Here is a 15,816-nt window from a genome sequence, read left to right as displayed (position 1 = left end):
CATACGAATGATACCATATGGTAATTGTCTTTCTCTGATTGACTTATTTCACTTAGCATAATACCCTCTAGTTCCATCCATGTCTTTGCAAATGGCAAGATTTCATTTTTTGATGGCTGAGTAGTATTCCATCAACAATTACTTTAAATGTAAATGGTCTAAATGCTCCAAAGGACAAAGAGTGACAGAACAGACAAAAAACAAATCCCAGCAACAGGCTGCTTACAAAAGGCTCACTTCAGACCTAAAGACACATAGAGACCGAAAGTGATGGGATGGAAAAAGAAATTCTATGCAGATGGAAGAAGGGGTTAAAAAAAAAACAACAGAGCAGGAATACTTGTATTAGACAAATACTTATATTAGATAAAACAGACCTCAAAACAAATACTGTAGCAAGAGACAAAGAGGGGGCATTGATAAAAGGATCAATACAAAAAGGGGATGTAACAATTGTAAACATCTATGTACCCAACACTGGAACACCTAAATAAAGCAAATATTAATGACACAGAGGGAGAAATTGACAGTAATACAATAATACAGCAATAGCAGGGAACCTGAACACCCCGCTTAACATCAACTGATAGATCACCCAGGCAAAAAAAAAAAAAAAAAAAATCAGTAAGGAAATGGTGTCTTTGAATGACACATTAGACTGAATGGACTTAACAGATATATACAGAACATTCCATCCTATAACAACAGAATATACATTCTTTTCAAGTACACGTGAAACACTCCCAGGATGGATCACACATTAGGCTACAAAACAAGTCTCGGTAAATTTAAGACTGAAATCATATCGTGCATCTTTTCTGACCACAACAGTATAAAACTATAACTCAACTATCAGAAAATAACTACAGGGGCACCTGCGTGGCTCAGTTGGTTAAGTGTCTGATGTCAGCTCAGGTCATGATCTCAGGGTCCTGGGATGGAGCACTGTGTCAGCTCTCCCTCCCCCTATGCCCCTCCCCCTAACTCCTGCATGCACTCACTCTCAAGCTCTCTCCCAAATAAAATCTTTAAAAATAATTTTAAAATAAAAGGAAAAAAAGAAACAAAAACTAGAAAAAACACTAACACATGGAGACTAAACACCATGCCACTAAACAACCAATGGGTCAAAGAAGAAATTAAAGAGGAAATTAAAAAAATACAGGGAGACCAATGACAATGAAAACACAACAGTCCAAACTCTTTGGGACATAGCAAATGCAGTTGTAAGAGGGAAATTTATAGCAATAGAGCCTGCCTCATGAAACAAGAAGCATCTCAAACAATCTAACATTACACCTAAAGGAACTACAAAAAGAACAAACCCAAAGTTAGCAGAAAAAAGGAAATAATAAAGATCGGAGCAGAAATAAATAAGAAACTAAAAAAAAAAATAGAAAAGATCAATGAAACCAAGAGCTGGTTCTTTGTAAAGACAAAACTGATAAACCTTTAGACAGACTCAAAAGGAGAAAAGACCCAAATAAATAAAATCAGAAAAGAATGAGAAGAACCAACACCACAGATGTACAAATGATTGTAAGAGGCTACTATAAAGAACTATATGCCAACAAATTGGACAATATAGAAGAAAATGGATAAATTCCTAGAAATATACAATCTTCCAAAACTGAATCAGGAAGAAATAGAAAATCTGAGCAGACTGATTCCTAGTAACAACATTGAATCAGTAATCAAAAAACTCCCAACAAATAAAAGTCCAGGATCAGACTGATTCACAAGTGAATTCCACCAAACATTTAAAGAGTTAATACCTATTCTCTTCAAACTATTCCAAAAAACACAACAAGAAGGAAAACGTCCAAATACATTCTACAAGGCCAGCATTATCCTGATACCAAAACCAGACAAAGACAGTACCAAAGAATTCCAGTGTCCTGGGATGGCATCTTGGGATTGAGTCCTACAATGGGCTCCCTGCTGAGCAGGGAGCCTGCTTCTCCCTCCGCCTGACACTCCCCCTGCTTGTGCATCCACTCTCTCTCTCTGACAAATGAATAAAATCTTTAAAAAAGAAAAAGATATACCACCAAGCTATAATCATTAAAACAGTATAGTAATAGCACAAAAATAGACACACAGATCAATGGAACAGAGAATCCAGAAATAAACCTACATTTATATGTCAATCTACAATAAATGGTGCTGGGAAAACTGGACATCTATATGCAAAAGAATAAAACTGGACCACATTGTAACACCACACACAAAAATAAACTCAATATAAAGGTCTAAATGTAAAACATGAAACCATAAAACTGGAAGAAAACATAGGCAGGTTTTTTTAAAGATTTTATTTATTCATTTGAGAGAGAGAGAAAGCGTGCGCGCACAAGTGGGGGAACAGCAGGGAGAGGGAGAAACAGGCTTCCTGATGAGCAGGAAACCCGACTCAGGGCTCGATCCCAGGACTCCAGGATCACAACCCAAGCTGAAGGCAGGCGCTCAGTTGACTGAGCCACCCAAGCACCCCAGCACTAACTTCTCTGACACCAAACTTAGCAACATTTTACTGGGTATGTCTCTTCAGGCAAGAAAACAGTAGCAAAAAATAAGCCACTGGGACTACATCAAAATAAAACGCTTCTGCAGAGCAAAGGAAATCATCAACAAAACAACAAAACAACCTACTGAATGTAAGAAGATATTCGCAAATAATATATCCGATAAAGAGTTAATATCCAAACTATATAAAGAACTTATGCAACTCAACATCAAAAAAATAATCTGATTAAAAATGGCAGAGGACCTGAACAGACATTTTTCCAGAGACATACAGATGGCAAAGAGACACATGAAAAGATGCTCAACATCACTCATTATCAGGGAAATACAAATCAAAACCATAATGAGGGGTGCCTGGGTGGCTCAGTGGGTTAAGCGTCTGCCTTCAGCTTGGGTCATGATTCTGGGGTCCTCGGATACAGCCCTGCATCAGGTCTCCCTGCTCAGTGGAGAGCCTGCTTCTCCCTCTCCCTCTGCCTGCCGCTCTACCTAGTTGTGATTCCTCTCTCTGTCAAATAAATTAAAAAAAAACAAAAATCAAAACAAAACAAAAAAACCCATAATGAAGTATCATCTCATACCTGTCAGAATGGCCAAAATCAAAATGACAAGAAATAACAAGTGTTGGCAAGGATATGGAGAAAAAGAAACCCTCATGCATTGCTGTAGGAATTTAAACTGGTGCAGCCATTGTGGAAAACAGTATACAGATTTCTCAAAAAATTAAAAATAGAAATACCATATGATCCAGTAATTCCACTACTGGGTATTTACCCAAAGAAAACAAAAACACCAATTTAAGAAGATACACGCACCCCTGTTTACTGCAGCATTATTTACAATAGCCAAGATAAAGAAGCAACCCAAGTGTCCATCGACAGATGAATGGATAAAGACATATATGTGCATATATACATACATATATACAATGGAATATCACTCAGCCATAAAGAATGATCTAGCCATTTGTGAAAACATGGATGGACCTAGAGAGTGAAACAAGTGAAGCTAAGTGAGACAAGTCAAAAAATACCATGATTTCACTTATGTCTGGAAATCTAAACAAAACAAATGAACAAACAAAACAGAAACAGACCCATAAATACAGAGAACAAACTAATGGTTGCCAGAGGAGAAGGGATTAGGGGGATGGGCAAAATGGGTGAAGGGAAGTGGGAGATAATACGCTTCCAGTTTGGAATGAGTAAGTCACAGAGATGAAAGGTATGGTATAGGGAATATATAGTCAATGGTATTTTAATAGCATTTGTATGGTGACAGATGGCAGCTACACTTGTGGTGAGCATAGCATAAGAGAGTTACTCAAATCACTTATTTTGTACACCTGAAACTAATGTAACATTGTGTCAGCTGTACTTCAATTTTTAAAAAGGGAGAGGGGGAAGGGCAAGGTCTACTTATGTAAGAGAAGACTGTCTATATTTCTTTCACTCCTTTGAGTCAGGAGTTTCTCCTACAAGAGAGTGGGGGAAGGAGTAACAACATCTGAGGCTCTTTTCTAACTTCAGCTGATAGGTTTGGGTGTTGGCACCCCAAAGCAAAACTGGTTTTCAAGGATTCCCAGTGTAAGAGCTAACACCCTATCTACTCACATAAAAGAGCCTATCAATAAACAAGCCCCTTATAACCTCACCTTAAATATGAAACAGCAACAAAAATCATCCAACATCAAAGGAAAATCTGGGGCATGACACTGAAAAAATTACATTGAAAAAACTGGCCCTGAAGAAAAGAGTGTTGAGGTTATCTCCTAGAACCCTGGTACTCAAGTGTGAACCCTGGACCACCTGAGAACCTAAGTGTGGGAAGAGAAACAGGCATTTTAGTCATATAGGGACTCAGAAGTTTACTTTCTAATGACCCCTTCGAAGGAAATTACTTTAGAATGTGCACCAGGAAAACAAGAAAACCAAGAAGGCGTAAACATGAGATTTAAGAGCTAATAGACCCAACCTGGCAGAGCCATGAAAGAGAATTCTAGTAGGCCAGTTGTTTGGCAAGTCTAGGGAACAACCAGTCCAGACTGTGCTAGAAGAGTGGAGGTCTCCAAGAAGGCACTCTCCAGGAAAAAAGAATTCTGTAGCATAGATAGTGTGACTAAGAGTACGACTGAGGACAAAATAAAGGAGCAGACAGGGGTGGAGGGGAGGAAGCTATTTTGAATGTGATGGGGAAGAGAGATAAATGTACAAAAGAATCATAATCCAAATATGAAGCAAAAGTCAAAACTGGAACAAAAAGACAATCAAAAAGAAAAAAAATAGACTTCAAGGACAGCCAGAAAGAGGGGCGCCTGGCTGGCTAAATCGGTAGAGTGTCCAACTCCTGATCTTGGGGTTGTTAAGCTCAAGCCCTATTTTGGATGTAGAGATTACTTAAAAAATAAAATCTTAAAAAAAAAAAAAAAGAATAGCCAGAAAGAATGAGCAAATAATGAAGAAAGCATATGCTTCTTTCTCCAAAAGAAAAAACTATAAAAGGCAGCATCATTTTGACCAATTAGAATATAAGAAAGAGAATTCATTTTGGCATTCTCTCCCAAGATCTTTACGGAAGGGATCCTAACTATGGCTAGAGGGAAAAGAAACAAAATCCTAGCCACTGTAAACTTGCCTCTACTGTGAAAAATACATACATAGTTATACCGTATAAAAATGCTATAATTCTTGTTCAGCTTTTGCAGTCAACCTATAGTAAAAAGTGTAACAGCCCTCATTAAGGTTACAAAATGGAAATACTATCAATTTTTAAGTTCACCTGGACAGAAGCTGAGGGAATGTGTAAGAAGGAAAAGGAAGAAAAGATGGGGCACTGACTGCCCCACCTTATCAAATACAGACTCAAAATACTGTCCATAAGTTCATAAAGCAGAAAGGTAACCAACAGAACAATTTAAAATAGTGATATAACTATATTGGAAGTAGGGCAAAGGCATCAGTGGCTTTTGATAAACTAAACCCTCACCTATCTACCAAGGTTAACTAAATTCTCAATCTAACATCTGAAGTTGATAAAACAAGAAACTAGTCCAAGCATATTTTAAAATACTACATTATCTACCAGGAGAATTCAACACAAAACAGGTACAAGTCTGGAGAGCAGAACGGAGATAAAAAGGGGTAGGGCAGAAGACTGTTGCTTTTCTTTTATAACTTCACCTGAACTCTTCGACTTTTTTTTTTAACCTTACACATGAGCACATCTTTTTAACAACTAAAAGCTGACTTCTTGGGGCACCTGGGTGTTTCGGTCAGTTAAGCGTCTGCCTTTCGGTCAGATCAGAATCTCAGGGTCCTGGGATGGAGCCCTGCATCGGGCTCCCTGCTCAGCAGGGAACTGGCTTCTCCCTCTGCCTGCTGCTCCCCCTTATACGTGCTCATGCGCGCTCACTCTCTGTCAAATAAATAAATAAAATCTTTAAAAAAAAAAAAAAAAAGCTGACTTCTTTAAGAAAAAGGAGGGCTCCTGGGTGGCTCACTCAGTTAAGCAACAACGAATTTTTTTTTTAAGATTTTAGTTATTTATTTATTAGAGAGCGAGAGAGAGAGAGAGACAGCATGAGAGGGGAGAGGGTCAGAGGGAGAAGCAGGCTCCCCGCTGAGCCGGGAGCCCGATGCGGGGCTGGATCTCAGGACTCCAGGACCACGACCCGAGCCGAAGGCAGTCGCCTAACCAACTGAGCCACCCAGAGGCCCCGATTTTTTTTTTTTTTTTAAGATTTTATTTATTTGGCAGAGAGCGAGAGAGCACAAGCAGGGGGAGCAGGAGAGGGAGAAGCAGGACCCCCGCTGAGCAGGGAGCCTGATGTGGGGGCTCGATCCCAGGACCCTGGGATCATGACCGGAGCTGAAGGCAGACGCTTAACCATCTGAGCCACCCAGGCAACGGGCTCTTGATTTCAACTCAGGTCATAATCTCAGGGTCATGAGATCAAGCATTGCATAGGGCTGGGTGCGGAGACTGCTTAAGATTCTCAGGCACCTGGGTGGCTCAGTCGTTAAGCATCTGCCTTCAGCTCCGGTCATGATCCCCAGGGCCCTGGGATCGAGCCCCGCATCGGGCTCTCTGCTCAGTGGATAGCCTGCTTCTCCCTCTCCCTCTGCTGCTCTCCCTGCTTGTGCTCTTTCTGTCAAATAAATAAAACATATATATACATATATATGTATATGTAAAAGGATTCTCTCTCCCTCTCCCCCACCCATGCCCCTCAGCGCCGTGTGCAAGCACACGCTCGCTAGCTCTCAAAAAAAAAAGGAAATTTCAATACATGAAAATAACACTTCGATGCTTTCATTCTATGAATGTTTTTGATCTGTTTTAAAGATTTAAAAGTGTGTGCAGGGGTGCCTGGCTGACTCAGTTGGAGGAGCACAGGACTAAATCTCGGGGTCATGAGTTCAAGCCCCACATTTGGGTGTAGATTACTAAAAATAAAAAAATAAAAATAAATAAATATGTGTGTATACGTACTATATATGAAATAAAATATTTTTCACCATAATTTGTTATGGGAAAAATTTCTCCACCTCACAAAATGTCATCTTTTCAATTTTCCTACAGATAGAACATTAACAGAACTACAATTAGTACAAAACTGTTGCGGAATTGAACACTAAAATGGCAACCTGAAGATGAGCAAGAATTATTTGATTAGCTTACACAATCACCAAAATAGCAGCAACATTAGTTGCCAGAACATACCTTTCTCCTTTTAACACTAGAGTGGCTTCACCATTTAATTCTTAAAGGGACTTTAAAAAAAAACTCCAAGCATTTCTTTAAAAGAGAAACAAGCTGTAGTTTTCAATTTTTACTTTAAAAACATACTTTTCAGGTATTTAATAAGCTAATTTAAATGGTATTGAAAAATTCTTCGACTTTTAATGTCAAAAATTATGGTGCAACAGAGGCAAAATACCACGATAAAATGGGGCAGATTTATTTTTTACATACAAGTTACTAGAATGTTCACTAGAACATTTTAGATGACAGTCTTTCCTTCCTCTCCTCTAATTTCATTCTATCCAGAAATAACTAGTGTTTTTCAGTTTGGTGTATATGCTCTCAGACTTCCTTGTGCATACACACACACAACATTTAAAAATCTGTTTTAACAAAAGGCATCAAATGACTAAGTATTATGTTCAATAGTATACTGTATCCATCTTTCAAGACACAAGTATTTTCCTTCAGTTTACTGTTTGCTAACTGCCTTAGGAATTTCTAATGGCTACACGGTATCCCAGTAAATGAAATGTTGCATATGAAACCACCTGCAAAATAACATTCCATGTCTTAGGTTATAAGCAGTCTAATGGTTATAAAGTCACTTCTTGAGAATGTAAGTCTCCCCCTATAATTTTTCACATCAAAATTATTCTCAATTTTACATTTCTCCAAAAATTACTACTATATGGTCAATGACTGAAGTAGACAAGATTAGCAGGAATACGTAATTTATCAGAAATCAATAACACAAAACAAAAAACTTCTTAAATACACTAATAATAAACAACAGAATTGGGGAAAATATAAAAACGAGTCAAAGCCAAACACATAAATCAAGAGGTACTTAAAAGAGCAGAAAAATTAACCTTTTTCCATTAAGCTTTATTTTTATAGAAATTAAACATAAATTCTTAGTAAATTTCTTAAAAAACCCACAATCATAAAAGCATGTATTGTTCACATTAAAATTCTTTAAATTTACCAACAAAAATATTATAAACACTAATTTTAAAATTGCATGATTTTTAAGCTTTTTAAGAAATGATTATTTGGTTTATTAGTCAAGTAGCTAGCCCTAATATTTAAACATATAATCCTTATTTATATAGCCAAAACACAGTAATTACAAAAATGTTACTCTCATTTCTTAAAGGAAAAAAAAATGTTACCCTATTCCAAAAGATTTGTATAAAAAATTGCTTAAACTCACTGGAAAACCAAGAATCTTTAACACTCAACAGATGTTTAACGTATTGTTTACAAAACACAACAATTCTGTGAGTAAACAGGTTCCACATAAAATCAATCACCTTCATAACGGTTGCTAGGACTTCTTTCAATGATGTAATCCTCTGTAGTATACAAAATAAACCCATACTAGTAAAAAGATTATTTTAGATGCCTGTAAAAAGTGTGAGATTACCCATCTTTTTATTAACCTGTATCCCTAGTAATCCATACATAATTAATGCTCACCTTTTAAAAAACACACCCATCTTTACTTTTTCTAACTATAAAAACACACATCCTTTAAAAAATCTTGATAATCTCACTTCTTGTACATGTTCATCCAGTCATTTATCCACACAGACATACATACATTAAATCTTTTCTTATGAAATTGGGATCACAGAAAATAAGTGCATCTTAAGTGGTTTGTTCGAATCAATCATATTCCAAAAATTAAAATCATATCATCACCAAAGAAGTACAGCGACATTAATTCTTATTAGTTCAAAAATTAGTCTATATAGTTAGCTACATGTACTTTTGTGAGGTTTAAAATGTTAGACTTGACTTTCTGTAACGTCTACCTGGCACAGGGGGAAAAGCACAGGCACTGTAGAGAAAAAGGCCTAGGTTTCAAATCTTGATTTTCTGAATTATGAGAAATGTGACCTTGTGTAAATTACAAACCGACTCTGTCAGATGAAAATGAAAATAACTGCACCAAACAGGACTTGTTTCGGGGAATAAATAAAATGATATATGTGAAGGGAGCACCCAATGCCTGGCACATAACAGTACCTCCACAAGTATTAGTTCTTTCCTTCCCGTTTAAAAAAAAGGGGGGGGCGTGAATGCGACACAACTATTAAAAGTCAGATTTCTATACATAAACGCAGTAAATGTACTTCAAAAGGTGTTATTTTATCAAAGCCTTTTACTCACTTATTTATTTCACAATCCACTTAAGCCGGCGACAACCCCGGGTATTACTGCATCAAAAATTTTACTTCGGGAAAAGAAAATACTTTAAGTCCATTTTCCCTACGTTTGGCTATCTGAAGAGGGAAGAAAGTAAAAAATTTCTCAAAAGTATACCATGCGTTAAAACCCAGCGGTTGAGAATTTCCTTTAAGGAAAATTAAAGAATGAAAAAAAAGCAACTCTCTACCCACCCCCCTCTTCCAATAAGTTTGGGGACGAACAAGACAGTAATTCCTTAGAGCAATTTAGAAAATGCCACGGAACGTGTGAGAACACACGGGCGAAAGGTTAAGTTTGAAACTGCTTCCCTGCGTAGGTCCGGGGGCGTGGGACTACTAAGACTCAAAACCTTGGGGTCTCTGGACAGAATTGAGGCATGAGAAAAGGGAGGGGGGGAACGGTCTACAAAAGTCAGAGGCAGAAAAAAACAAAACAAAACAATGAGAGGGGGAGGGGGCAGCCGAAAAACGCTCAGACCCAGGGTTTGGCGCAGCGGCTTCACTTGCAGCAAAGGAAGAGTTGGGGAACTAAGAAAATGAGGAAATTCCGGTGCCCCGGGAGGAAGGACGGAGGGGCCGTGAGAAACCGGGAGGCTGCGGCGGAAAGACAGGGGTGGTGTCGTCCGAGAGAAGGGTCGAGCGGGGAAAGCGAGCAGCGGCGGGACCGGAAAGCGAGGACAAGGATGCGGCCGCGGGGGAGGAAACGCGGAGGCCTCCGTGGTCGGCCAGAGTGAGCGAAAACGAGGAGGGGACGAAGGGGGCCGGGGCAGTGCCGCGGTACCTGCAGAGATCGTCCAGGACGCTGCCGGGAATCTCCACCCGTTTGGTCTCCATGATGAGGACCCACAGCAGGAGCAGTGCATCCCGGCTCCGCGCGGCCGGGGACCAAGGGTACTGCACGGAGACTCCGGCTCGCCGGAGAGGGGGCAGCGACGGTAGCGGCGGCGGCTCCAGCGAAGACGAGGGGGGAAGGGGAGGGACCCACTCACTTCCGTCCCGCTCCCTCAGCCCCGGACCCCGAAGCTGGGCCGGAGCGCGGGGAGGAGCCCCGGGAGTCACGCCCCTGCTCTGCTTGAAAGGTCCAATAGGAAGCTGGAGAATCGGGAGGCTGAGCACGCTCAACCAATGAAATGTTTGTTTATTGGTCTGTCATTTCCAATCGGTCTTCAAGCAGCTCAGTTGCTTCTCAGAAAACCAACTTCCCGCCGCCTTTGATCGAGCCCTGGGGTGGTCATGCGCATGCGCACCATGCCTCCTTTCCACTACTAGGAAGTCCAGAGGATTCAGGTCTTCTTGAGAGACTCCGAGACCAACATCCTAGGGTTCGGCGTGGTCTGAGCGTCCTCTCGGTGACGAAGAAGGCTCTCGTTCTTCTACAGGGCAGACCCCCAGAGGCGGTCCTCCGCGAGCGTGCATTTACAGTTCCTGTCACCAAGTATCCTGCACAAACATTCATTGTCACCCCCCATCCCCTCCAGGCCAAGGACTGTACCTCCTTAACTACAAACACCTGAAGGGGGTTGTCTTTTTTCTGGTGACTTTCCTCTGCCTTTCCTCAGGCGACCCAGACAAAACTTTATCCCAATATCTGACACCTAGTGAGAAAATACTGATTGAACCTGAACTTGGGAATCTGCATTCTACCTCCTACACACACTACTCCAACCTACTGGTCCTCACTGATTCTCATCTTGCTTAAAGGAGCCCAGTACATTTAGGATCTTGCAGAAAAATCTAGATGCATCCGTTCTTTAACCTTTTACATCAGATCCACACACCCCCCACCACACACACCCACCTGCTCAGTCACAACTTCAGTTCGTTCCACCATTTAATCTCTCATCTTTTTCTTAATTTCTCTCCAAATGCCCTCTGTCTTTACATCAGGTGCTCATTAGTTCTCATTAATGCAAGAACTGCCTAAGCAGGACCTCTGCCTCCATTCTTGGCCTGTACAACTGCCCAAGTTTTACTTCCTTTTTGTTCAGATATGAACAGGCTCCCGTCTTTTATCTTCTGATAGCTCCCCTACATCAGCTTCTGATGTATACTCAAGCCCAAACTTGATATAAGAGCCCTTTTACCATCTATTTTACTCTCCTGTTTTCCATCTTTGTTTTTTTGCTCTTTATTGGAGAACTCCTCAAATTTTTCTTCCAGCCATCTATACTGTTTTTATTTTTCTGTTTTTCAAATGCCTCTTTGCTATGGTGTCATAGCTTTGCTTCATAGATTTCTACTCCCTGTGAGGATATTAACAATACATTTTTAGGGGCACCTGCGTGACTCAGTTGGTTAAGTGATTGACTCTTGATTTCAGCTTAGGTCATGATCTCAGGGTTGTGATGTCTAGCCCTGCACTGGGCTCTGTCCTGGGTATGGAGCCTGCTTAAGATTCTCTCTCTGTCCCTCTCTCCCTCTCTAAAAAAAACAAAAAACAAAACAAAAACCACACACACACAATACATTTTTAAAGTTTTCTTCTTCTTGAATAGCCTTCTTCCTTTCAGCTGCTTTTTGCTATTAATTTGGTCTCCATCTATCATATTGGAAATTTTCTGGTAGTCTTCAACTATTCACTCATACGTAAGAGTACATAACTAAGGGCCCGGCGCCGGCTGTGGGCGCGAGGGTTGCTGGGTTCTACCATCGTGCGGCCCTCGCGGCGCCCGAGCCTGCAATGTCGGGCCCCAACGGGGACCTGGGCGTGCTGGTGGAGGCGGGTGCAGAAGGCGAGGACGACGGCTTCGGGGAAGCAGAGTATGCTGCCATCAACTCCATGTTGGACCAGATCAACTCCTGTCTAGGCCACCTAGAGGAGAAGAACGACCACCTCCATGCCCGCCTCCTGGAGCTGCTTGAAGTCCAACCGGCAGACTCGCCTTGAGTTCCAGCAGCAGCTTGGGGAGGCCCCTAGTGATGCCAGTCCCTAGGTTCTGGGAGCCCCCAACCAGCCCAAACCCTGCTTCCCTGGGCTAGGCTCTGGCCTGGGCACTCACCACCTGGCTTAGATACCTTCTCAAGGGCTGGCCTACAGGCCCTGGTGGGTCTGCCTGCCTCAGTCACCCTTCTGGTACTCCCCTTGGCATGCCTGGGCCAGCCCCCACCACCCAACATCCCCTCCTGGGGTCAGGTGTGGGCCCACGACCCACCCACTTAGCCTGCCTGCCCAGTTCCGCGGCACTCCCCACTCTGCCCAGGCCTTGAGCGCCCATATTAAAGGGTCTCCAACAGCAAAAAAAAAAAAAAGAGTACATAACTAAGGGCACCTGGGTGGCTCAGGGTCCTGGGGTTGAACCCTCATCGGGCTCCCTGCTCAGTGGGGAGTCACTTCTTCCTCTCCTTCTGCCCCTCCCCCCACTCGTGTGTTCTCTCTCTCTCAAATAAATAATAAAAATAAAATCTTTTTTAAAAAGTACATAACTAAAAAACTGGAGTTAAGTGCTATAAAAGCTGATTGGAAGCTTCCAGCATGAAGGTGGAACTTGTTTCCTGAGGGCTTCTCTGCAGGGTGATCTGGCTGGGCTGTTAGTTGGGAACACATGACGTCAGTATCTGTAGGTCATTCTTTCCAGCTGGTCAAACTCTCTAAAGAGAAAATCCTTCCAGACCAAACTGGAAGTGTTCTAGGAGTCAAGTAGGGGAGCACAGGCAGGAGTATTCTGTTTGCTTTATTCAATCCTCCTGGCACACTACAAGTCTTAGTTTGGGTCTCCTAAGAAGCAGAAGCAGGCCCTGAGACAAGGGTTTGAAAGCAAGTAGTTTATGTGGGAGGTGATCCAGGAAAAAATGGTAGCAGAGCAGGGAAGTGAGTCAGAAAGGAAAGAAAGCCAAAAAATGGATTATTATCAAGGAAGTTAGCACTGTGGGTAACTGGAGCCGATCATGCTGGAGAATTCTGGAGACCAGGGTAAAACATACACTGCAGAGTTATCCTACTGAAGGGGTGAAGAAGATGGGGTATTTATATACTAACTTCCATTGTCCTTGGTTACGGCATGTTCCTGGAGCTTACACCCCAGCCTGCCCCACGAGCCAGAAAAAGCCCTCATGGAAAGAAATGCAGACGCTAGCAGTTAGAAGTCCAGGCAGCATGGTGAAATGGATCTGTAAGTGTGAGAGTGAGCCCCTTGAATGGTTCTATTTTGCTGGATATGCAACCTATCTGTCCTAACTGAACTTCTTTTCTCTGGCTGGGGGTATCTTAGCAGCTATTTTTCTCAGTGGTCCACGTGAAGCTCAAGTCTGGTTTTCAGAGTACTCTAAATGATGGCATTGGAACAACAGTGGAAGGCCCAGTGGTGCTTATGCCCCAGGGGCCAATGGTATCTATGGAAAGAAGCAGGCTACTGGGCACTTACCAAAGGACCTGGAGGAAATCTTCCTGCACCCTTATCGCTCTGGGAAGTTTCATCTTAGGGATAAGCTCTACAACCCTTTTTTTTTTTTTTAGCTCTAAGGGGCCTGCAGATCTCCAGGCTTCCATACAGTGCTAAAACAATTCCCTCACTGAGAATTCCACAGATGTCTGGGGGCAAGTATCTTTCAAGATACTTTCCTGCCCATTCACCATCCCATCCCTTCCTCCTTACACACACATCTAGGAGCCGGACATGTGCACAGTAGAACAGCCCTTATGGCAGGCCCCTGAGCTGTGACTTCCAAAGAATTCAGGGCCTCATTCAAACCCAACTGCCCACAGGCCCCAGCAGCCTGTGGCTTGAGAAAGGCAGATAAATTGGAGCTTGAAATTAAGGGAAAGGGAGATGCTAGGCTTCGTAAATTACAATATAGATACAATTTTAAAATAATTGGGTTGATCAAAACCTTTACTGTTTTATGCTATTTCATTTAGTCTTTTTAACTACATGGCTAGGCAGATAGAGATTAATGAGACTTACCGATATTAAATGATTGATTAAATGACGTTATGAAACGGAGCCAGGACTAGAATTCAGTTCTGAGCTCACAGAAGGAATTCTGCTTTAGGGAGAATGACACAATAACAATTATTATTAATGTCTGTACAGCATGGTATAGAATAATATTCTTTCAAATACAATAATCCTTACAACAAAACAAGTTGTTATCGCATTCTTTAAAAAACACTTAATATACTTATTGGCCTTCTTTTAAATTGAGATTAAGTCTGTCAAAGCCTATTCACATACCTTCAAAGTTCTTTTTTTAAATTTATTTTCCAGCTTTATTGAGGTGTGAATGACAAATAAAAATTGTACATATTTAAGGTGTTGTCCTTTCAGGCTCCTATGACAAAAAATGCCAGAAATTGGGTGTCTTATAAACAACAAACATTTATTTCTCACAATTCTGGAGGCTGGGAAGTTCAAGATCATGGCACTAACAGATGTAGTGTCTGGTGAGAACCCATTTCCTAGTTCACAGACTGTGCCTTCTTAGGTGTAAGCTTACACAGCGGAAGAGGCAAGCTAGCTCTCTGGGCTCTCGTTTACAAGGGCACTAATCCCATTCATGAGGGCTTTATCTTCATGATGTAAGCATGAAGCCCCCACCTCCTAATACTACCACATTGGGCACTCAGATTTGAACACATGAATTTGCGGGGGGACACAAATATCAGACCATAGCAGATGTACAACATGTTGTTTTGATATATATTGTGTAATGATTACCACAATCAAGCTAATTAACATATCCATCACCTCAATAGTTGTGTGTGTGTGTGTGTGTGTGTGTGTGTGTGTTAAGAACACTAAAGATCTGCTCTGAGCAAATTTCAAGGTGGGGGCTGACACAAAGGGCAAATATGTGTTGTTGCGTAAATGTTGACTTGAATCATAAGATCTTTGTTAGTTGAAGGTACACACTTTGTTATGAGATGACTAAGTTCTGGAGACCTACTGTACAGCTTGGTGACTACAGCTAATAATGTATTACACACTTAAGGGGTGGGACAGTTGACTTCAAACTGGTCTGGGTGGTCTGGGTCTGTGGAGCTCCTCCCCCAGGCAGTCATTATTGCTTGAGGGGTAACTTCGGTTTCCTTCAGGTCTCTTGCCTGAGTTAAGAGATAAGCTGGAAAGAAGGAAAAACTTGGAACAAAGGTGGCTGGGTACAAACAGGTGAGCAGTAAAGGTCAGGTCTTGGGTCTAGCTGGTGACAGAACTACTAGGGCCATCTCATCATCATCCTGAGGATAAAGCTAACACGTGCAGGAGGACAAAGCTGAAAGAGCTGTGGAGAAAAGGAGGCAGGTCTGTCAGGAGCTCAGCTGAGCTGGTGTGGGGGGGGGGGTGGGGATGAGGGTGGGGGAAGAATGAGAGAGAGAGAGAGAAAGAGAGAGAGAGAG

The 15,816-nt window shown here is 41.6% G+C and overlaps 1 protein-coding gene and 1 pseudogene across 1 annotated transcript in view; one reads left to right on the top strand and one right to left on the bottom strand.

Annotated features, from left to right (window-relative positions):
- The window catches only part of DCP2 (decapping mRNA 2), a 55,973-nt gene extending 45,464 nt beyond the window's left edge, over positions 1–10,509 (bottom strand). The window contains exon 1 of the mRNA XM_025866895.2: positions 10,267–10,509. Within this exon, the coding sequence (XP_025722680.1) occupies positions 10,267–10,319 (53 nt within the window). The 5' untranslated portion in view covers positions 10,320–10,509. The remainder of the gene's footprint in view (positions 1–10,266) is intronic.
- LOC141371827 (bublin coiled-coil protein pseudogene) lies at positions 10,502–12,734 on the top strand (annotated as a pseudogene).
- Positions 12,735–15,816: the final 3,082 nt, after the last annotated feature.

Source organism: Callorhinus ursinus, unplaced genomic scaffold (genome assembly GCF_003265705.2).
Source record: "Callorhinus ursinus isolate GAN/ISIS: 27379988/994484 unplaced genomic scaffold, GSC_fseal_2.0 scaffold3, whole genome shotgun sequence".
NCBI lineage: Eukaryota > Metazoa > Chordata > Mammalia > Carnivora > Otariidae > Callorhinus > Callorhinus ursinus.
The sequence above is the reverse complement of the archived record's forward strand: the minus strand, read 5'-3'. Positions and strand labels throughout refer to the sequence as shown.